The following is a 22,455-nucleotide window of genomic DNA, read 5'->3' as shown; positions in this document are numbered from 1 at the left end:
ATTATTACTGCTGTAATAATAATAATAACTACTGGAACTACTAATAATACTTGAACTGTAGAGGAAATACCTCAGATGTCATAACTTGTCATCTTTGTACACATCACTTCCTGAAAGCTGTGATCTGTGCCTGTTTGAGCTTTTTTTTATATTTTTGCAGTGAGCACGTTTGGTGTGACGCCAACTGTGACAGGGCTCTCTGCTGGGACCGTTGGTGAGGCGTCTACGGCCCTGAGCTCCGCTGCGCAGGTGGCCCTGCAGTCATTATCTCACGCCATGGTGTCTGCAGAGCAGCAGCTGCAAGTTCTTCAGGAGAAACAACAGCAGCTTTTGAAACTACAGCAGCAGGTCAGACATAAAAGTCACACCTCACACACATACACAGAACATTCGTATTAATATTGATGTCCTGATTAATTCAGTAATTATAATTTTATGATTCTGTGGCTTTGGTTATCTTGTGGAACAGAAAGCCAAGTTGGAGGCCAAACTCCACCAGACCTCAGCAGCGGCAACCGCAGCATCTGGGGTTGTCAACTCGGTGCCGTCCAACCCATCCTCTGCCCCAGGCTTCTTTATTCACCCATCTGATGTCATCCCTCCCACCCCTAAAACCACCCCACTGTTCATGACGCCTCCTCTCACCCCGCCGAACGAGGCTGTGTCGGCAGCCATAAGTGTGGAACTGGCTCAGCTCTTCCCAGGATCTGTCATTGATCCTCAACCTGTGAATCTTTCAGCACAAAATAAAAACACACAGAAAGCCAAACCGGTCAGTCCTGAAAACTTCCTCCTGCTTTATGTATTCATAGCTTTACGTTTTAAATACTTAGCAATACTGTTCAATCATATTTCCTTAATAGAGAATAAATTGTGATCTTTGCCGCAGGCAAATTTGTGCAAAATAGCAGAGACTAGTGGATAATATTGTGTTAATGAAGTGATGTTTTTTTAAATTTCCCTTTTAGGGTGTAGTGTGTTTTGGAGTTGTGTTAATATTACTTGGAATTTGTGGTTTATGCTCAGTTAGCAAATGTTGGATGGATGTTGGATAGTAAATAAATTACAACTTGTGTCTCTATTTGTGTGTTCTCATTCCAGAACCACATAGGAAGTGGACTAGCATTGGCAATCTCACAGGCCTCTCACTTCCTACAGCCTCCACCAAACCAGTCTATAATAATTGAACGGATGCACTCAGGTACCTCATATCACCTTACTCTCGCTCTAGAACCCTCTCTCTTTAGAGCTCTCATTCTAGTATGTTCTCGCTGGAACCCTCACTATAAGAATCCTCATTCTAGAGTCCCCATTGTAGAACATGCTCTCTAGAGCCCTTATTCTAGAACATACATTCTAGAGCCCCTATTCTAGACCACATTCTCCTCATTCCAAAACACACTCTGGAACCCTTGCTATGAGAATCCTCATTCTAGAGCCCTCATTTTACAACACACTCTCTAGAGCCTCTCATTCCAGAACACTCTCTGGAACCCTCATTCCAGAACCCTCATTTTTAGAACACTCCGCTATGAGAATTCTCTTTCTGGAGCCCTCATTCTAGTACACGTTCTCTATAGCACTCATTCCAGAACAATTTCTAGAGGACTTGCTATGAGAATCCTCATTTTAGAGCCCCCATTCTAGAGCACACTCTAAAGTCCTTGTTCTGAGAATCCTCACTTTTGACCCCACACTAGATTCTTGAAAGCACTCCAGAGCTCTCACTCTTGAACACTGACTCTAGAGATCTCACTTTGAGAACTTCATCTGCTTTTAGTGTGAGGAATGGTGACCCAACTATATTGCTACACAAGGAATATTCCTCCCTTTTAGGTGCAAGGCGGTTTGTGACGCTAGATTTCGGCCGGCCAGTATTGCTGACTGATGTGCTGATTCCCACGTGCGCTGACTTGGCCTCCCTTTCCATTGACATCTGGACTCTTGGGGAGGAAGTGGATGGGAGGAGACTTGTGGTCGCCTCAGATATCAGCACACACTCTCTGATTCTACACGACCTGCTGCCCCCTCCTGTCTGCAGATTCATGAAGGTCTCTACATGTTTATCATGACTGAATGCAATGCAGCAGTCATTGTATACTGTTTTAGTGATGTCTCTGTTTAGCACATAGACAACCATTTTATAGCCACAACACCTCCACTGTCATTCACTCTTTCCCCCTTTCCCCAGATCACTGTGATTGGACGATACGGCAGCACTAATGCCCGTGCTAAAATCCCATTGGGATTCTATTATGGCCACACCTACATTCTGCCATGGGAGAGTGAGCTAAAACTGATGCATGACCCTCTGCGGGGCGAATGCGAAGCCGCCAGTCAGCCAGACCTTGATCAGCATCTGTCTATGATGGTGGCCCTTCAGGAAGACATTCAGTGCAGGTCAGTCAGACTACAAAGCTGACAGCACAAAACAAATTAAATTACCTGCATTGATGAACACAATGTGCTTAAGCTAACAACACACAAACAATTATAATATTTCATGTCTTTATTGAACACATCCCATTACAACATTCACAGTGCTGTGGAAAAAGTAAGTGAACTCTTGGACTTAATAACTGGCCGATCCTCCTTTGGCAGCAATAACCTCAACCAAGCATTTCGGGTAGCTGCGTATTAGACCTACACAACATTCAGAAGGAATTTTGGACTATTTTTCCTCACAGAATTGCTTCAGTTTAGTCATATTCTTATGATGTCTGGTGTGAATGGATTTCTTGAGGTCATTCCACAGCATTTCTATTGGGTTAAGGTCTGGGATCTGTCTGGGCCACTCCGAATGGTGGATTTTCTTTTTTTGAAACCATTCTGTAGTGGATTTACTTTGTTGTTTAGGGTCATTATCCTGCTGCATCACTCAACTTCTACTGAGCTTCAGCTGGCGCATAACCACCCTGACATTATCCTGTAGGATAGGATACCTTGATAAACTTGGGAATTAATTTTTCCCTCAATGATGGCAAGCAGTGCAGACCCCAAAGCAGCAAAGCAGTCCCAAATCATGATTGTTAGGATGATGTTTTCATGTTGGTATGCGGTGCCCCTTTTATGCCATATGTAGTGCTGCATGTTCTTTCCAAACTATTCAGCCTTAGTTTCATCAGTCTAAAAAACATTTTCCCTGTAGCGTTGTGGAGTGTCAAGGTGGTCTTTTGCAAACTTCAGGCGTCTAGCAATATTTGTGTTGGAAACCAGCAGCTTCTTTTGTGGTGTCCTGCCATGGACACCATGCCTTTGTAATGTTTTCTATATAGCAGACTCATGAACAGAGACGTTAACCACTTCCAGTGTTTCTTTTTTACCTCACTGAGCATTCAGCGGTTTGCCCTTTGAGTCATCTTGACTGGACGGCCACTTCTAGGGAGAGTAGCCACAGTACTAAATCATCTCCATTTATAGACAGTTTGTCTAACTGTGGTGAAATTAATATCTAAGGCCTTCGAGATAACTTTATAACCCTTTCCAGTTTTATGCAAAGCAACAATTCTTGATCGTAAGTCTTTTAAGATCTCTCTTTTATTGTCTTCTCTTGTGAAAAGCAAACTCAAAATGTTTTAGTGCTTTTTATAAGTCAAATTAGCTCTAACCGACACCTCCAATCTCGGGTTTGCAAACTCCTGATTCTAATTAGTTTTTGTTGATGTCATAAGCCTAGGAGTTCACATTCTTTTTCCAACGTACACTGTGAATGTTTGAATGATGTATTCAATATGTACAAGAACGATAAAATTGTGTTATTTGTTAAAACAGATTGTGTTTGTTCATTATTTTAAATTAGATCAAGATCAAACCAGATTTTAAGACGAATTTATATGTACAGGTGCATCTCAATAAATTAGAATGTCGTGGAAAAGTTCATTTATTTCAGTAATTCAACTCAAATTGTGAAACTTGTGTATTAAATAAATTCAGTGCACACAGACTGAAGTAGTTTAAGTCTTTGGTTCTTTTAATTGTGATGATTTTGGCTCACATTTAACAAAAACCCACCAATTCACTATCTCAAAAAATTAGAATATGGTGATATGCCAATCAGCTAATCAACTCAAAACACCTGCAAAGGTTTCCTGAGCCTTCAAAATGGTCTCTCAGTTTGGTTCACTAGGCTACACAATCATGGGGAAGACTGCTGATCTGACAGTTGTCCAGAAGACAATCATTGACACCCTTCACAAGGAGGGTAAGCCACAAACATTCATTGCCAAAGAAGCTGGCTGTTCACAGAGTGCTGTATCCAAGCATGTTAACAGAAAGTTGAGTGGAAGGAAAAAGTGTGGAAGAAAAAGATGCACAACCAACCGAGAGAACCACAGCCTTATGAGAATTGTCAAGCAAAATCAATTCAAGAATTTGGGTGAACTTCACAAGGAATGGACTGAGGCTGGGGTCAAGGCATCAAGAGCCACCACACACAGACGTGTCAAGGAATTTGGCTACAGTTGTCGTATTCCTCTTGTTAAGCCACTCCTGAACCACAGACAACGTCAGAGGCGTCTTACCTGGGCTAAGGAGAAGAAGAACTGGACTGTTGCCCAGTGGTCCAAAGTCCTCTTTTCAGATGAGAGCAAGTTTTGTATTTTATTTGGAAACCAAGGTCCTAGAGTCTGGAGGAAGGGTGGAGAAGTTCATAGCCCAAGTTGCTTGAAGTCCAGTGTTAAGTTTCCACAGTCTGTGATGATTTGGGGTGCAATGTCATCTGCTGGTGTTGGTCCATTGTATTTTTTGAAAACCAAAGTCACTGCACCCGTTTACCAAGACATTTTGGAGCACTTCATGCTTCCTTCTGCTGACCAGCTTTTTAAAGATGCTGATTTCATTTTCCAGCAGGATTTGGCACCTGCCCACACTGCCAAAAGCACTAAAAGTTGGTTAAATGACCATGGTGTTGGTGTGCTTGACTGGCCAGCAAACTCACCAGACCTGAACCCCATAGAGAATCTATGGGGTATTGTCAAGAGGAAAATGAGAAACAAGAGACCAAAAAATGCAGATGAGCTGAAGGCCACTGTCAAAGAAACCTTGGCTTCCATACCACCTCAGCAGTGCGACAAAATGATCACCTCCATGCCATGCCAAACTGAGGCAGTAATTAAAGCAAAAGGAGCCCCTACCAAGTATTGAGCACATACACAGTAAATGAACATACTTTCCAGAAGGCCAACAATTCACTAAAAATGTTTTTTTGTATTGGTCTTATGATGTATTCTAATTTTCTGAGATAGTGAATTGTTGGGTTTTTGTTAAATGTGAGCCAAAATCAACACAATTAAAAGAACCAAAGACTTAAACTACTTCAGTAGTTAATTAATTCCAAAGGGTTCACATACTTCTTCTTGCCACTGTAATTGGTTTGAATGCAGATTGGTTGTTTTAAGGGCCTGGGCTATATATATATATATGTATGTGTGTGTGTGTGTGTGTATATATATATATATATATATATATATATATATATATATATATATATATATATATATATATGTATATTATTTTTATTGTTATTTTTTTTCACAAATGTCATAGTCTGATTTAGGGTCAGAAAGTAACCAGAGCTTGGGGCAAAAATGCCACAGAAAGTGATGGCAATGACCCAGATATGCCCTTGAGGTGATCTCTTCCATTTTAAAAAATCTGTTATCTGACATTTGACATTTCATGATGTACTATTTTCTGTCTAGTAACATACAGTTGCAGCGTTTCCCCTAGGATTTTTTTCAGTAGCAGTGCTGTCCACAAGCCCGCAATGGCAGACCCGTATTAACACGTGTTGGTCGAGGAATAGCTTAAAACAGGGATGTCAAACTCAATTTCAGCCTGGGCCACATCAGGGTTTATTTGTGCCCTAATTTGTATATGGCTAAATTGAAATATTTTGACAGTGTGACTAAGGTGGGTCTTCTTTACTAATTTCTTACATCGGGCTCTTACTGATTACACTACAGTCATCTATTGGAATTTCTGAAGGCAAACAAAACAACTTACATTTTCCTACAATCAGAGATCATTACAAGAGAACAGATAGAAAACTGATTTTTACCATAGTTCTTCCATAATATTCATAGTTTTAACTATGATATTTGTAATATGTCCATGGTAACCATAGGTAAAACCATGCATGGCTCCTCACTACCATTATTAGTAACTATGGTTTCTATATAAATGACTATGGCATTTTTGTAATGAAAAAAACAGCAGTCTAAATACATTTAGAAAACTTTCTGCCACAACTACCATAGTTATTACAGTACAGTTAGTGTTAATACAGTAAATCCATGGTAAATGTTTCAAAGTGTTGTGATTTGAGAATTGAAAATCCTTCTAATTTGTTTTCTCCTGTTTTCTTTGTCAGTGCCATTTAGAATGTGGGGGCAGTTTATTTTAAACTAATTTCATCACCGAGACATTTTGAGTTTTGCAACAGACAATTCTGTACCACATTCAAATGGGTTTCGCAATCCCCACCGTGCATCTCACTGGTTCACATGCGCATTTAAAATAGTCTGTTCGGTTGAGACCAGTCTGCTAATTCCCGCTCCTGCTTTGCGCTCGTGCTGCTTTATCCACGATTGAGCCATGTCGTGATACCCTGCCATCCTACGTTTCAGAAATGAGCTCGCGGGCCACATGAAATGAAGTGAGTTTGACGCGTGTTATGCGGTGACGTCACTGTGAGTATGTGCGTGTATGTGGTGGGGTCTCTTTCGCACTGTACAAAGCGCACAGCTGATTGGGCCTGGCAAGCATTGTTGCGTCAAGAATATTAAATTAACCATGTGAAATCCCAACAGTGGCATTCATAATTCAGCAGTGGCACAGCGCTGCTGCATAGTGCATATAGGGGAAACACTGAGTTATGTTTGTATGTTGTAGTGACCATATCATTTAGTTTATTCAATTTAAGTATTTGACAAATGGACAACACACTGTTATATGTTAGAAATAATATGCTGTCCTGTAGGTAAAAATGCCCTAGAAAATCTATTCCAGGAGGCAAAATCACTCTGTAATTTCAGTCTTCAGTCTAACTATGCTAATCTCTTTTGCAGGTATAATCTAGCCTGTCATCGGCTGGAGACACTGCTTCAGAACATCGACCTGCCACCTCTTAACAGCGCTAATAATGCACAGTACTTCCTGCGTAAGCCTGATAAAGCCGTAGAAGAGGATTCCCGCGTTTTCTCCGCCTACCAGGACTGCATTCAGCTGCAGCTGCAGCTCAACCTGGCCCATCATGCCGTACAGAGGTTGCGTGTGTCTCTGAGGGCCACTCGCAAACACCTGCCTGAGAATTATGAGCCCAGAGAGCTTGTCCAGAATTCTTCGACAGAACAGCTCAGAACCATTATCAGATACTTGCTGGACACACTGCTCAGCCTGCTACACTGTTGTAACGGTGAGAGAAGCAGCTGGTCTAAACAGCACCTCACTATTTCAAAACAATGTGAAAGCAAAATAGACCATTTGTTTTCTAAATTAATGTTCCTGGTGTTATTGTAATATACATTTGTATAAATGTATATATACAAAGTATTTTCATAAAATATTATCAAAATTTAAAGTTCTCTTTCTCTGAAACATCTTTTCTATCCATGCAGCCATGGAACAGTAATATTAACCAAGTTACATCATAGCCTACTTTTACGAAAATGTATTTACTATTTTTGGTAAATATTCTGTTTAATGTAGAAATAAATCAGATTATAATTATAATTTTTATCACACATTATACATTTGCACATATACAGTGAAATTCTTTTTTTTCACATATCCCAGCTAAGATGGTGTCAGAGTGCAGGGTCAGCCATGTTACGGCGCCCCTGGAGCAGATAGGGTCAAGGGCCTTGCTCAAGGGCCCAACAGTGGTATCTTGGCGGTGTTGGGGTTTGAACCCCAGACCTTCTGATCAGTAACCCAGAGCCTTAACCGCTGAGCCACCACTGCCACTGATTACAGCCATTTCATGTTGTCTTTCAGTTTTCTAGTCTTATTTTAGGAGCTTTGTTTCCCATTTTTAGGAGATTTTGCAAGAGCTCTTTGAAAAGATTTGACCTTTTAATGTCCAATAAGATCGATTGCTAAATGACTTCAGGAAAGGGAAAGAAGTGGGGTTATCAGTGAAACTTGTGGCTTAATATCTTCAAAAATTGCCAGAGATTAGTTTTAGAGTCATTGAATGGAGTGAACCTAATGGTATGTCAGCAGCCTCTGCACTGATGTTGACTCCATTTTCTGCTGAAATTGACACTTCATCTGTTTTTGTATTCAGTCTTAATTTTTTATTTAAAAAATATTTAAACTTCATTTTCTTTCATTTTCTCTTTCTGTAATCAATTGCCTATAATTTTAATGTCAATTTTTTTTTTCTATGTCTCCCTCAGGTCACTCCGTGCCCTCAGTGTTGCAGAACACATTTCATGCCCAGGCGTGTGAGGAGCTCTTCAAGCAGCTGTGCATCAGTGGAACTCCTAAAATTCGTCTGCACGCGGGTCTGCTGCTGGTGCAGCTCTGTGGTGGGGAGAGGTGGTGGGGCCAGTTCCTCTCCAACGTCCTGCAGGAGCTCTACAACTCTGAGCAGCTGCTCATCTTCCCTCAGGACAGGTAAAGCAAAAATGCACACACATAGAAACTTATACATACACATATTGTAGAAAATCCTTGCTATGAGTTCTGGTCTTGCTCAGAAGTATGACATGTTTATCATGTTTCATGTTTATCCCTCTGTTCATTTCCTCAGGGTGTTCATGCTGCTGTCTTGTATTGGCCAAAGGTCTTTGAGTAACAGTGGAGTTCTGGAGGGTTTGTTAAACCTGCTGGACAGTCTGTTATCCCCTCTGCTACAGACCTCTGCAGCACAGCCCCGTAGGACAGAAGGTGTGTGTGAGAAACAGAAAGATTTTCTTTGTTTGTGTTGATTTGATGTAATGAAACACATGTCTGTCTATATATGTGTGTGTGTGTGTTTATGTAATGTGTTTGTGTTTGTAGGTGTGTTGGATATCCCCATGATCAGCTGGGTGGTCATGCTGGTTTCCAGACTTCTCGACTATGTGGCCAGTGTTGAAGATGAAGCCACTGCAGCCAAGAAACCTCTGGGTGGAAAAGACAGGGAGAGAACCTTCACAGGTATGACTCAATGCAAGAGAAAACCTTCCAGAACAGATCTTTGTTTGATTATTAAGAGATCATGCATAAACTGGTCTGATGGTGTTATAAAGATATCTTTAAAGTCTAGACAAGCCTGAGGACTAAAGTTAAAGTGTTTTGAAATTTGTCCTTCTTTTTTTCTTTCTAATCACATCAGGGAACCAGTGGAGCTTCATAAATAACAGTCTGCAATCTCAGAACCCAAGCAGATCAGCCAAAGGCAGCAACAGCAGTTTAGATCGTCTGTACTCACGCAAGATCCGTAAACAGCTAGTCCACCACAAACAGGTACATGTGTCTTGCACAAACGTCTTCTGCCAATATTGGCCACTTATATTTCATGGTTAACAAACCAAGTTGAATTCTGCTCAAAGTTCTGCTCTTGAACTTTGCCTTTGTAGTTGTAGTGGGGATGTTGATCAATTCCCTTCTTATTGCAGCAGTTAAATTTACTGAAAGCCAAACAGAAAGCTTTAGTGGAGCAAATCGAGAAGGAGAAGATCCAGAGCAATAAAGGTTCCTCCTACAAGCTTCTGGTGGAACAGGCCAAACTCAAGCAAGCCACATCCAAGGTGAGACCTCCAAACTCAGCCTTTTGACAACTTATCTTGGATGCATAACTAACTTTGTTATGGAACGTCTCTTAGGTTTTGGCATAGGATAGCATTAGTAGTAGTTAAAGATGTTGTTATGTACATCTGACATGCAATGGACATGTATAATAAACCATGCGTTTTTTTTATCCCCTTTGTCAGCACTTTAAGGATCTGATCCGTTTGAGGCGAACAGCAGAATGGCCACGCTCCACCTTGGACTCAGAGGCGTCGGTGTCAAAAGAGGCCCCTGAGGTCGAGCTCCTGCCTTTCACTTTATCTCACGAGCGCTGCATTTGCGTCGTCCAGAAGCTCGCTCTCTTCCTTCTCTCCATGGACTTTACCTGTCATGCAGACTTACTTCTCTTTGTCTGCAAGGTGTGACTATTTACTTGAACTGTATTCAGAAATGTGGCCATGTCTGATTATCAAATTGGCTCTCTGATGGCCATGGAGTCTTGTAATTTGTTATAGATGCATTGTAGCTCTAGAAATCCCATCTCGCATGTTTTAAATCTTCTCCACTTGCTTAGGTATTGGCCAGGATAGCAAATGCCACACGGCCCACAATCCATCTGTGTGAGGTTGTTTCAGAACAGCAGCTGGAGAGATTGCTGCTTTTACTAGTGGGGACGGACTTCAACCGTGGAGACATTTCCTGGGGTGGAGCCTGGGCCCAGTATTCTCTCACCTGCATGCTGCAGGACATCCTCGCAGGTGTGGTTTGTCTTAAGAGTGGCAAGAATTCATTCTTTTAGAAGCTTGATTTCTTTGACCTTTAGAAATGTGTAAAAGTTATATGTAATTTTATAGAGATACAATATTTTTGAAGAAATCAAGTTGGTTTATATCACTGATGATGTGTGATCTGTTTGTAGGAGAGCTCTTGTCTCCAGTGTGTATGGATGGGATGGAGGGGGCTGGGGCTGATGAGGCAGGGGCCTCCTCTTCCTCTGTGGGGGTGGATTGTGATGACTCACTTCCTCAACCGACCCCCATTCCCCTGGTGGAGACAATCGATGAGCCCCTAGGACCTGATATCATCGCAGGTACACCCGGGACGCCCTCTGTGTTCCAAAGTGCGTTGGTAACCCGCCCGAATAGCACGTCACCTCATGGACCCTCACCTTTCTTATTTCTGATGTTTGTTTGTTTTACACTCTTCGATGAACTAAATGCATGTTTTGTGTTTTTTTGTTTTCCTTTTTTCTTTATTATTACGTTTTATGGTGATAAAATGCAGTGGACGGTAGGGGTGTAACGATTCATCGATCTGGATCGATGCATCGATCCATTAACCAACGATCCAATGTTATCGGAACAACGCATAAATATTGATATAGAAATTTTTTAAGATGTACCTTTATTTTAATACTCTCATGTCAGCTGCATCCGTACGCATTTCCGTCAGGCAATGAAGCAATCTTATTACATTAATTTCACTTTATGAGCGCTAAATATGCTTTTCATGTGGGACAAGGATGTGCGCGGGGTCTGCGAAGCCAAATTACGCTCTGCTATCAGTGCGCGTACATAAACCGGGCTTCCCACGAAACCTGAGCTCCAGTGACAGGATCTGTGCGAGTGCATCAACCGGTCGCTCCTTAAAATGTGAGCTCTCGTGACAAATGCAGAGCGGCTCATATGTGTGATTAATTCAGGCTTCCATCGATATCGTTGCGCATGTGACCCATTTGAATTTTACATGAGAATTTGCTATTTTAAAGTAACATGGAGCAGTTCAACCATCATGTGAAACGTCTTGACAATGCCGACATTCTGAACAGCATTAACAAGGGAAAGAGAAATCACCTGCTGCCCAGCACTAGCATCAGTTATAAGACTTTGCACATCAACACCCTTACTAACATTTATCCCAGTTAACTGTAACAGAATTTTTCATTACAACTGTGGAAGTTGTAGTAGCACGGATAGTTATGGGTATGTAAGTACTTGGAATTGGATTAAACTGAAAAATAAGCTGTAATCAAATGATTGATCACTTGTGTGTGATGTTATTTTTTATATTATTATCTGTATCATTTTTTTCAACACCTGAAGTACCTTATCGCGTTGTGTATGACCCAATGCAGATAGTAAATTTGCACTTTTCAGAGAGCTCAATAAAATATTCAAATTATATTTTGGTTGCAATTGAGGGCAACATTTTTTTCTGTTGATTGTGTAAAATAGGCACATCATTTCGGAATATCAATCGCAGGGCCCTGAATTGAATCAAATCAAAATTGTATCGTGACAGACTTTGAAGTATCTGCAAATATTGGATCGCAGGCCAAGAGAATCGATATAAGATCGTATCTTGATGAAACGTCCGATTTACACCCCTAGTGGACGAGGGGTTGGAACAGTGCAGATGATTTGACTCTTTAAAGTTTGTCTATAAACTTTTAAAGCATTGTCATAATATGCTAAATCAACTTTTATTAGTGCATTAAATCAATGGTAAGCAGCTGCTTTTCTATTCAAAATGGGTCAACGATCCACTGTTTGGACCGTCTGTCTGTCTGAGAGGAGTTTGACAGCCTGACTTCCTGAAGAAGGCTGTCTATGTAGTTACTTCTCTTGGTACACTGCTCTTGCAATATTAAAGGTCTTTTCATTGCCCAAAGGTGCTCCACCACTGTCATCTTTGGAAAAAGATAAAGACATAGACTTTGACTTGCTACAGGACTTGATGGATGTTGATATTGATCCTTTAGATATTGATTTGGAAAAAGATCCACTCGCCGCCAAGGTTTTTAAGGTATGGACCTCTTCCTCCTCTGTTTTATTACTACTGCATGTATTCCACCCCAGACAGTAATCAGAGATTAACAGTTAAATCAGTATTTTATTGATTTATTGTAGTATTTAGAACTGATTTGCACTTACTCATGTCTGGGTTGTGTGTCTATTTTTAAACCCTTTCCACTGTGAAGTATTTTTCTTTCTTTTTTTTTTTTCTTTTTTTTTTCAGAGACCTAGTGTCAGATCTTTTTGTTGTTGTTGGTTTTTTTTTTTCTTTTACCTGCTCTCTCTTGCAGCCAATCAGCAGTACCTGGTATGATTACTGGGGTGCTGATTATGGATCGTACAGTTATAACCCCTACACAGGGGGTGTGGGCATACCTGTGTCCAAACCACCTGCAGCTGCTGTGGCAGAGAAGCCTGGATCTCAGAGCATCTCAGTGTCTGTGTCTCAAGGTTAGAAACTTCAGAAAATAAATGATTTATATACAAGAAATTACATGGAATTTTTATGCTTGCCTGGTCAGTCTGGTAGTTCAGATTTGTACTTGCCCTTGCAATATATTCAGTGCACCCCACCCCCCTCAAAAAAAGAAAAATGCATATCTGAATGAAAATTGCCAATATGTTTTTAAATTTGTCAGAAAAAAATCAATGTTAAACAATAGAACACACGATTTATTATGTTTTTAATTTAATTTAATTTTTTTAATTTTTTAATTTTTAATTTACAACTATAGTTGGCCTATAAGGGCAAGTAACCATTTCATTAGATGACCCAAAACACAATTACACTGGTCCCAGGCCATCCTTATTTTGGAGCCCTGTAATATGAAATGTGTTCAAGTGCCATAATTTGTGCTACAGCTCTGGATGCTCGGCTGGAGGTGGGATTAGAACAGCAGGCTGAACTCATGCTGAAGATGATGGCAACACTGGAGGCAGATGCCATACTACAGGCATTAACATCTACTTCCCCTTCAGGTACACACACACTCCAGACTTAATTCTGCAAGCTATAACCCCCACCTGACCTTGAAGTAGACTCACAGATGCGAACATGCAGATGTAATGTGTACAGTATTTGTGTGCTGTTTGTTCTTTTTAAAATCATTGCTCCTGTGTTTCTCTCAGTGGCCCAGTCTGCAAATGGGACAGACGACTCTCTCTTGCGTGGAGGGTTCCACAACTCTCCCCCAGGCAGCAGTCTGATGGTACAGCCCTCTTCCATCCCCATGTTGAGCACTTGCTTCAACAAACTCTTCTCTTTGCTGCAAGTTCACCACGTACAGGTATACACACTCGCTTGTTTTTGTCATGTCCACCTGCGATTTGCGGTACAGTATGACTTTCCAAAGTACTTTGCTCAACAGACGATATTTTTGTTTCTCTCTCTCTCTCTCTCTCTCTCTCTCTCTCTGTAGTTGGAGTCATTGCTGCAGTTATGGTTGACTCTGAGTTTGAGTTCATGCTCTGGAGGGTCAGACGAGACTGGCTCAGACATTTTCCTCTTTAATACCAGCCGAGTACCCACAATCCCCCTTAACCAAGGTTTGACATCAATCTACAGACTGATAGAGCACTCAATATAACTAATCCTGAAGTGTCAGCTGCATTTTGCCCTTTTGTTTTTAGAAATAGATCTTATGCTTATATTAGCCTTAATGATGGAGAATTTTGTGTTATTGCATACAACTTAGGACACAACTAACAGTCATTTATTTCGAGATCTTTGACACAAATTATTTAAACCTTCTATGGTCTTTGGTTATTTTTGAGTGGAAGCACTTTTGCTGATTTAGTAAAAAAAAATTTCTTTTATCTAAGTGGTACAAGACTTGGTGACCGTTCCTCCACTTGCCATCTAAATATAAAAAAATGTTTGGACAAGATTCGTTAAGTCTTCATAAAATAAGTGGTCGTAAAAAAACCGACACCTTTTGTCTTCGTGGTCAAAATTGACCGACTATTGAAAATGAATGGAAAAGACCATAATTTTTTTACATTTGTCAAATAAAACCAATAAATCAGCCACAATGCTAAACACATACACTCAAAAATGAGGGGATGAGACAATAACACACACAGAAATAGAACAGCTAGGAAGGAGAACGCAGAACAAACTCATGCACACACACACACCGAGAACAAAGATCAAAGGAACAAATTCTGAGTTCAAATTCTGAGTTCAAATTCTGACCCCAGTGCCCGAAAGTATACCTTTTCCACTGTGGGAAAGTTTATGCTTAGATGCAGGTGCATCACCTTCCAGACAAAACACTGCATTTTTCTGTTATGGAAACAAAGACATTTTCACACAGCTCTAAGTTATAAATGTGGCCTCGTCAAGGCTTGCTCTCAGTTCATTCTATAGCAGCACCAAACACTTTACTGTTCAGGAGACCCTGCAGCCATCTACTGGCTTTTATTGTCACGACATAATTTTCAAGTCATGTTATTTATATTTAGTTCACCAGATGGCAGCAATCTGCCTCCAGTGTATGTCACATTCTCATGTTTCAACTTACAGAAGTGTAGGTTTTTACTGTATTGAAGTTTCATACATTTTCTTATGTGCATAGGCAAATTAATGGTTAAAAAGCATAAAGTAGCATAAAAGCCCAAAAGAATTTCATAATTTTATTGTTATTACTTCAGGGAAAAAGAAATTGTATCATTATCCTCATTGCAAAAAAACAAACAAAAAATAACGCCTTTGGTACTCCTGGTAATTTTTGACCAGAAAAAGCAAAGGTAGGGCTCATTTATGAATCCCATAGGAGGGTTAAAAGTATTGATGCACCTCAAATACCTTGACCAATCAGATACTCCCTTCCTCCAAGTCTCTGTATTTTACCTTGAAAGAAGGAAGATTTGGTCAGATTGTTAATTCTGCGTATATATTTCACTGTGATGTTTGTCTCTGTCAGCCTCCATCAGTAGCTTCCTGTCAGTGCTAGCCTGGTACCCTAACACCTCTCTGAGAACATGGTGTCTCGTCCTGCACAGTCTCACCCTCATGACCAACATGCCTGCCAGTGGTAAGTATCTGTCATACTGAGCCTGTTTTTGTACCTCTGGTGAGTTTCTGGACACAGCCAGGTGTGTGGGAAGCTTTCTCAGGGAGGCCATGGCTATGCCCGACATTTCTGTGTGTGTGTGTGGGCAGGTTTGGGTGGTTTACGAGGACATTTTTTTAGGTTACAAACTGGTAATTACAAGGGTATTATGCTATAAATGTGGTTTATGAGGACATTTCTAGTGTCCCCATAATTCAAATCGCTTAACCATACAAAATTATGTTTTTTATGAAAATGTAAAAATGCAGAAAGTTTTTTGTGAAGGTTAGGTTTTGGGTTAGGGGATAGAATCTATAGTTCGTACAGTATAAAAATCATTGTCTATCGAGAGTCCTCATAAGGATAGCAGCACCAACATGTATGTGTATGTGTGTGTGTGTGTGTGTGTGTGTGTGTGTGTATGTGTGTGTGTTTGTTTCTATATGTGTGCTGCAACCATGTGGTATCTCTGGGGGGAAAATACAACCAAATCAGGAGATCTGAATGTGCTATTCCAGTTGTGTGATAATAGCCACATTAGCTCAGCGGCATTCGTGCATTCCGAGTGACACATAACTCTGGCGGTCATCCAGAATTCACAGAACCACAGTTTACCTACTTAACTAGTGTTCTGTTTCATTCCTCCTGACCGCCAGAGGCGGTGCTTAAGCACTAGTGGATGACTATTACCAATATAGTCATGAGGAATGCTACTCACCTGAAAAACAGTCAAGGCTGTCCCTGAAGAACCGCTGAACTCACAGCATGAGGTGTAGCAACATTGACCATATAGAAGCGAGCAAGGTACATGGAGAAGCCCAGGTGGCAGCTGCACAGATATCTGCCATGGAGACTCCTCTAAAGGCAGCCCAAGATGTAGACACAGCCCTAGTAGAATGACAAGAAATACCTCTTGTAAGAAATCCCCCCTGGCAGGGGCTTTTGGGCTTTCTTGTATGTCAGGGTGATCACCTCCACAATCCAATGTGACAATCTCTGCTTAGACACAGCGGCACCCTTCCAGACACCACCATAGCAAACAAATAGCTGATCTGTTTGTCTAAGAGAAACAGTAGCATCCACATAACCACTCAAGGCTCGCACAGGACACAAGAGGTGATACCTTGACTCATCTGATTGAGACGAACACTGAAATACAGCCAGATTAATGGACTGATTCACGAACTGAGGAAACAGAACTTTAGGAACAAAAGATGGATTTGGCTGAAGCACACAACGCATGCATAACTCACTAACAGACGATGCGATGGCCAACAGAAAGGCAGTTTTCAAAGATATCCACTTAAGGTAAGCCATCTGCAAAAGTTCGAATGGTGGCAAACAGAAAGTCAAGCACAAGTGGTAATCCCACACAGGGAAATGGGGGTTGCGGGCTTGGCTTATACGTCTTGCACCGTTTAAAAAAACTAAAAACAAGATTATGGGAACCAAGAGAAGAACCATTAACCGGTACAAGTGTAGCGCGGAGGAGGGTGGGTCCGGGCGGAATGACGGACACCCGGACCCCAATCAGCCTGATGAGGCGAGCGAGGGATAAAGGCGACCAGAGATGGCAGCTCGAGAGGGTGAGAATTACGGGAAGCTGCCTTGTATGTGTTTGTGTGTCTTTTTTTTAATTTTTTTTATTTGGAATGCCCAATTCCCAATGTGGTTTTTTAAGTCCTCGTGGTTGTGTAATGATTCGCCTCAGTCTGGGTGGTGGAGGACGAACCCCAGTTGCCTCCACGTCTGAGACCGTCAACCCGCGCATCTTATCATGTGGCTTGTTGAGCGCATTGCCACGGAGACATAGCGCGTGTGGAGTTTTCACGCCATCCACCGCAGCAACTACGCTCAACTCACCACGCGCCGCACCCAGAACGAACCACATTATAGCGACCACGAGGAGGTTACCCCATGTGACTCTACCCTTCCTAGCAACTGGGCCAATTTGGTTGCTTAGGAGACCTGGTTGGAGTCACTCAGCATGCCCTGGGATTCGAACTAGTGAACTCCAGGGGTGGTAGCCAGTGTATTTGACCACTGAGCTACCCAGGCCCCCCATTGTGTGTGTCTTTAAGACACACACAAACTGCGGTCTCCAGTCGCCTTTATCACAGCAGGACCCCCTGTGATTCCATGTTGCACCCCACTTCATGAGGGAAGCATTGGTCGTGACCACCTCCCGTCGAGAAGGAATGACCCCTAGGGGTACACCTGTCATTAAATCTCCCAGTGATTCCATTGTGTCAATGCATGATCACAACAGTGGGAAACAACAATCCACCGATGATGATGTCTGGTGGGGTTCAACCACAAAATGTTGTTCCACCGCTGGAGAGGCCTGAGGTGGAGCAAGCCCAGTGGAATCACAGAAGTGGCGGCAGTCAGCATCCCCATAAGCTAACATAGTAACACTCTGGCAACATCATTCCCAGCCAGAAACGAGCAAGGAGCTGCAGAATATTGTCTGCCCAAGCATGTGACTGAGTGGCAGACACTGCATGAGAGTCCAAAGTCATCCCAATGAAAGTAACCGTTTGCACCGCAATCAGGCAACTCATTGTCTTTTTTACAGTGAGACCCAGTTTCTGCACATGCTCCAAAAGCAGTCTTGATGCCTTGTGGGGGCACAAAGCAGCCAGTTGTCCAAATAAGTAAGGATCCGCATTCCTCTGGACCATAGAGCTGCGCACTCATGCTCCTTGTGAAAACACGACTGGCCAGAGACAGACCAAATGGTTGGACCTTGAATTGGTAAGCTTGGTTTTTGAAACTGAATCGAAGAAACTTCCTGTGCTGAGGTGCAATCGGAACATGAAAGTATACGTCCTTCAAGTCGACGCTTGTAAACCAATCCTCTCTCATGACAGACCGAAGAACATTGGCTGCACGTAACATTTGAAAGTCTTTTTTTGGAACTAGAAAATAAGTTGAATAAAAATCCTCCCTTTGAATGAGGGGATGAACTTTTTCTATGGCTCCCTTCTCCAACAGAAAATGAATTTCCTGAGAGAGAGCCACTAAACGAACTGCATCCCTGACCGCTGTAGGGACAATCCCCGAGAACTTGGGGGGCCAGCATCGAAGCTGAAAACATTCCCCCTGCTCAGGGTAGTCAAAACCAGGGATCTACTGTTGTGCTCCTCCAGTATTGTAGGTGTTGCATTGAAAAACGTTCTAATGCCCCTCAGGCTTTATGGGTCTGACTTTTAGTGGCGGGGGGGCCCTGGCATGGTCCCCCTGGCAACTGCCGATGATGAGGTAAAAAAAACTTGAGCATCGTTAGCAGCACGGGGGCCTCTGAGGGCTCTGAGGCTGTGGAGTAGGATGCTGGCGGAAGCAATGTGCTGGCGTTGTATAGTGATGGTGAGCTTGAGCTGTCGGCACCTTAAAGGCAGGATTCTGCTGCACCTGTGTCAGCTGGCGTGTGGCCTCAGACAATTTCACTCTCTTTTCCAGCAGTTCTGGAACATTAGCCCAAAGATGTGGCCAGGAACTATTGGGAGGTCCAGCAGAGTCTTTTTACAATCCTCAGGCAGTTTCGCCTGAGCAAGCCACACTTGGCGGTGGGCTACCAGAAGTGTGGCGAGTAAGAGTACTTAGTTCATGGGTCACATGGCCCATAGTCAGAAGAGCTGTCTGCAGGAACTGAGAAACTGAGGGGTCAACGTTTGCCGACTCCAATGTACTGGTGGTAGTGAGGAGTAATTGACAGATTGTATTCTCAGTGCAGGTTATATAGGCAGCAGATTCGTATGCCTTTTCAGCAGCGAGTCTGTGCAAACACATTGGGCACTGGGGCATCACGCATTGTGCCATAGGGCCTCGTCAGATGACACCACCAGGGCTGCGACAGGCTGCTCTATTGCTGGAGCACGGCTCACCCCGATGGAATCTGCTTCAGCCATAGATGCTAGTGTACAAGTACTTAGGCACACTAGACCCTGTGAGGCCGTTAGAAAATTCTGACACAAAATGTTTGCATGGTGGCATAGCAAAGGAAGTTGCAGCTGAGAACTGTCTAAAAAAGATATTGGACTGGGCTGGTTGGGCAGGTGACTTGTCCAACCCTAGACGAGCAGCCGCCATCTGAAGCACAGCCTGTCCTGATCCCCCCTAGAACCCCCCGCAGCCGAAAGACCAGAATGAACGTCCTGGGGGAAGGTTGCACAGTAACATCCACAGCATCCATATGAAAAAAGAGTCCGAAGCACTGGTAGAGAGCATTTCCAAGTCAGAATGATGTGAAAGAAAAGGGGAGTCGAGAGGCTCTTCCCCAATTCCTTTATTTGAACTATCCTCATCCTCCTGTGTTATAGTTACAGGAGTGGCAGGGACCACAGGCTGAAGCGATTGAAGGAGATGTTTTAGCTCTGACATCTCAGAAGAAAGGACAGCAACTGTCTTAGAAAATTAATTCTCCTCCATATGATCGCTCTGTGAATTTGCCTTTTTCTTACACTGAATTCCCAAACAAAGTGGACAGACATCATGGCTGTCGTTAGGGAGAAGAGAATACAAAATAATCCAATCTGGATCCAAAAGGTTTAGGTGTACGCTGTCATAGCTTGCGAGGACAATACTTCACTGCTCTAGTTAGCTACACTTGACAGTGTGGGATCACACGAAGAATAATGACCTATCTCTATCAGGTGAGAAAGCGAAAGAGGCTGAATGCTGAGCTAATGTGACTATTATCCTCGAGGCTCAGCCTACGTCACTACGTGACTTTGTTGGGATATTCTCTCGACCTATCTAGCTGACATTGCGATAATCCACAAGTGCCTAACACCGCCTCTGGCGGTCAGGAGGAATGAAACAGAACCATTATTAAAGCAAATAATGTTTTGTAAAATTCTAAGAATTGAAAAGGGTTTCTTTTAAGGTAAGGGAGAGAGTTAGTGTTAGTCTGTAGTAATTATAATTAGCTTTATATAAAAACTATAGAAGTGTGTTTAGATAGCCAGGTAAACGTGTGTGTGTGTGTATGTTGGTCATGGCTTTGATTCCCAGTGAACATATGTACTGATAAAATACGTATGCCCTGAATGTGCTGTAAGTCCCTTTGGATAAAAGCTTTTGCCAAATGCATAAATGTCATGTAAGTTTGTATGTGTTTATGTTATATCAGTAGCCTCCAGCAGTGGGATTGGTGTACAGGAGAGCACAGCCCAGCAGATGGTGTCTGACCCCACTCTCGTGCACGTGCTTGTGCGCTTCCTGTCTGGAGGAAACCCTCACGGCACCAGCCAGCACAGCTCACAGGTATTGTCACTGCCTCAAGAAACTTATATTTGTGACATGGAAATGTCTACATAGTGATATATTTGGAAAATGCCTCTTACACACTCTTCTTCCTCTCTGTCTGTTCCTTTTTTTTTTCACGTCCTCTCTCTCTCTCTCTCTCTCTCTCTCTTCCTCTCTTCCTGTCCTTCCAGGTTGGTCCCACTGCAACACAAGCCTTGCAGGAGTTTTTAACCAGGTTGCAGGTGCATCTGTCCTCCACATGTCCACAGATGTTCAGCGAATTTCTGCTCAAGCTGTTGCACATCCTATCCACAGAGAGGTAGTTAATTAACATAGAGTTTATGCCATCAAACTGATGCTTGTAAGTAATTTATGTATGTACACTGTCTAGATCAGTGAATTGAGGGTAAAAAAATTGCTTTATTGTTTGGTTGAAAAATAGATGAGTTCTGTCTATTAAAGGGTGAACATTTTAATTCTCTCATCATTTGCTCACCCTCATGTCATTGCAATCTTGTATAAATTTCTTTATCCAGGTAGACACTTTAGGAGATGTTAGGCAGAATGTTCACACTGTTCTTTTTACACAAAGAATTCCATACAACATAGTTTTATTTCAAGTCATTTGTGTGATGATCAGAACAAATTTAAATAAATATTTGCTGAAAATCTTTGCCATAACTCCCAAATTTCTTTGCTTATATGCAAGTATGACTCTTCACACCCTGTTTGATGTCACTGATGCCAAACACCACTGGTACTCACATGCCTTGCAACCTTTTGTAGTGCATCAAGTTTAAATCTGAACTTGAATATTAAAATGAGGGTGACTGAATGATGACAATGTACATTTTTGGGTGAACTATTCATTTATTTGTTTTTCTGCTCTACAATTTTTTATCATTTTCTCTGCCTATAGGGGTCCATTCCAGTCTGGTCAAGGTCCACTAGATGCCCAGGTGAAGCTTTTAGAATTCACCCTAGAGCAAAACTTTGAGGTGGTTTCTGTGACCACCATCTTGGCCGTCATCGAGTCCATCACCTTCCTGGTTCACCACTATATCACATGTTCAGAAAAGGTGGTCTCACGTAGTGGTTCGGACAGTTCTGTGGGCGCCCGCGCATGTTTTGGAGGTCTCTTTGCCAACATCATCCGTCCTGGGGATGCCAAGGCCGTATGCGGAGAGACCACACGTGACCAGCTGATGTTTGACCTACTGAAGCTGGTCAATGCCCTGGTGATGCTGCCCCTTTCAGGCGATCGGGAGTACAGTGGAAGGCTTCCCTCAGCGGGCGGTGCCTCTGATAGCGTCTCAGATGAAGAAAAGGTGTGCGGAAGCAAAGAGGGCGGGGCAGCGGGTGCGGCTCAGCACCAAGGGCCAGCAGCGGGTGTGGCAGACCTGGTTTTGGCCAATCAGCAGATCATGAGTCAGATCTTGTCTGCTCTAGGGCAATGCAACAGCAGTGCCATGGCCATGATCATTGGTACACAAAACTCACATTATATTCTGTCATGAAGAGATTAGGTTTTAGTAATTATTACATTTTATGCAAATTGTCTTACTATTATTGATAGAAACCACAATACAAAAAAGAAAATGTTGCATTTCATGCTTTTCATTAATTTGTTATTTTTTCTG

General features: G+C 42.3%; 1 protein-coding gene across 5 annotated transcripts in view; it reads left to right on the top strand.

Annotated features, from left to right (window-relative positions):
* The window catches only part of LOC127455575 (baculoviral IAP repeat-containing protein 6-like), a 213,214-nt gene that overhangs the window by 65,822 nt on the left and 124,937 nt on the right, over positions 1-22,455 (top strand). For 2 of the 5 annotated variants that reach the window (XM_051723584.1, XM_051723582.1), the window contains exons 24-46: positions 161-348; positions 470-772; positions 1,102-1,201; positions 1,837-2,051; positions 2,192-2,400; positions 7,068-7,414; positions 8,400-8,619; positions 8,756-8,892; positions 9,007-9,144; positions 9,323-9,453; positions 9,606-9,737; positions 9,921-10,136; positions 10,292-10,475; positions 10,637-10,837; positions 12,389-12,522; positions 12,803-12,962; positions 13,374-13,490; positions 13,641-13,798; positions 13,931-14,057; positions 15,437-15,547; positions 20,700-20,833; positions 21,007-21,134; positions 21,735-22,300. In XM_051723584.1, coding sequence (XP_051579544.1) covers positions 161-348; positions 470-772; positions 1,102-1,201; positions 1,837-2,051; positions 2,192-2,400; positions 7,068-7,414; positions 8,400-8,619; positions 8,756-8,892; positions 9,007-9,144; positions 9,323-9,453; positions 9,606-9,737; positions 9,921-10,136; positions 10,292-10,475; positions 10,637-10,837; positions 12,389-12,522; positions 12,803-12,962; positions 13,374-13,490; positions 13,641-13,798; positions 13,931-14,057; positions 15,437-15,547; positions 20,700-20,833; positions 21,007-21,134; positions 21,735-22,300 — 4,356 coding nt within the window. The remainder of the gene's footprint in view (positions 1-160; positions 349-469; positions 773-1,101; positions 1,202-1,836; positions 2,052-2,191; positions 2,401-7,067; positions 7,415-8,399; positions 8,620-8,755; positions 8,893-9,006; positions 9,145-9,322; positions 9,454-9,605; positions 9,738-9,920; positions 10,137-10,291; positions 10,476-10,636; positions 10,838-12,388; positions 12,523-12,802; positions 12,963-13,373; positions 13,491-13,640; positions 13,799-13,930; positions 14,058-15,436; positions 15,548-20,699; positions 20,834-21,006; positions 21,135-21,734; positions 22,301-22,455) is intronic. The other 3 variants (XM_051723583.1, XM_051723586.1, XM_051723585.1) reach the window with 3 other exon arrangements.

This window comes from Myxocyprinus asiaticus, chromosome 17 (assembly GCF_019703515.2).
Source record: "Myxocyprinus asiaticus isolate MX2 ecotype Aquarium Trade chromosome 17, UBuf_Myxa_2, whole genome shotgun sequence".
NCBI lineage: Eukaryota > Metazoa > Chordata > Actinopteri > Cypriniformes > Catostomidae > Myxocyprinus > Myxocyprinus asiaticus.
This window is presented reverse-complemented; position numbering and strand designations above follow the sequence as displayed.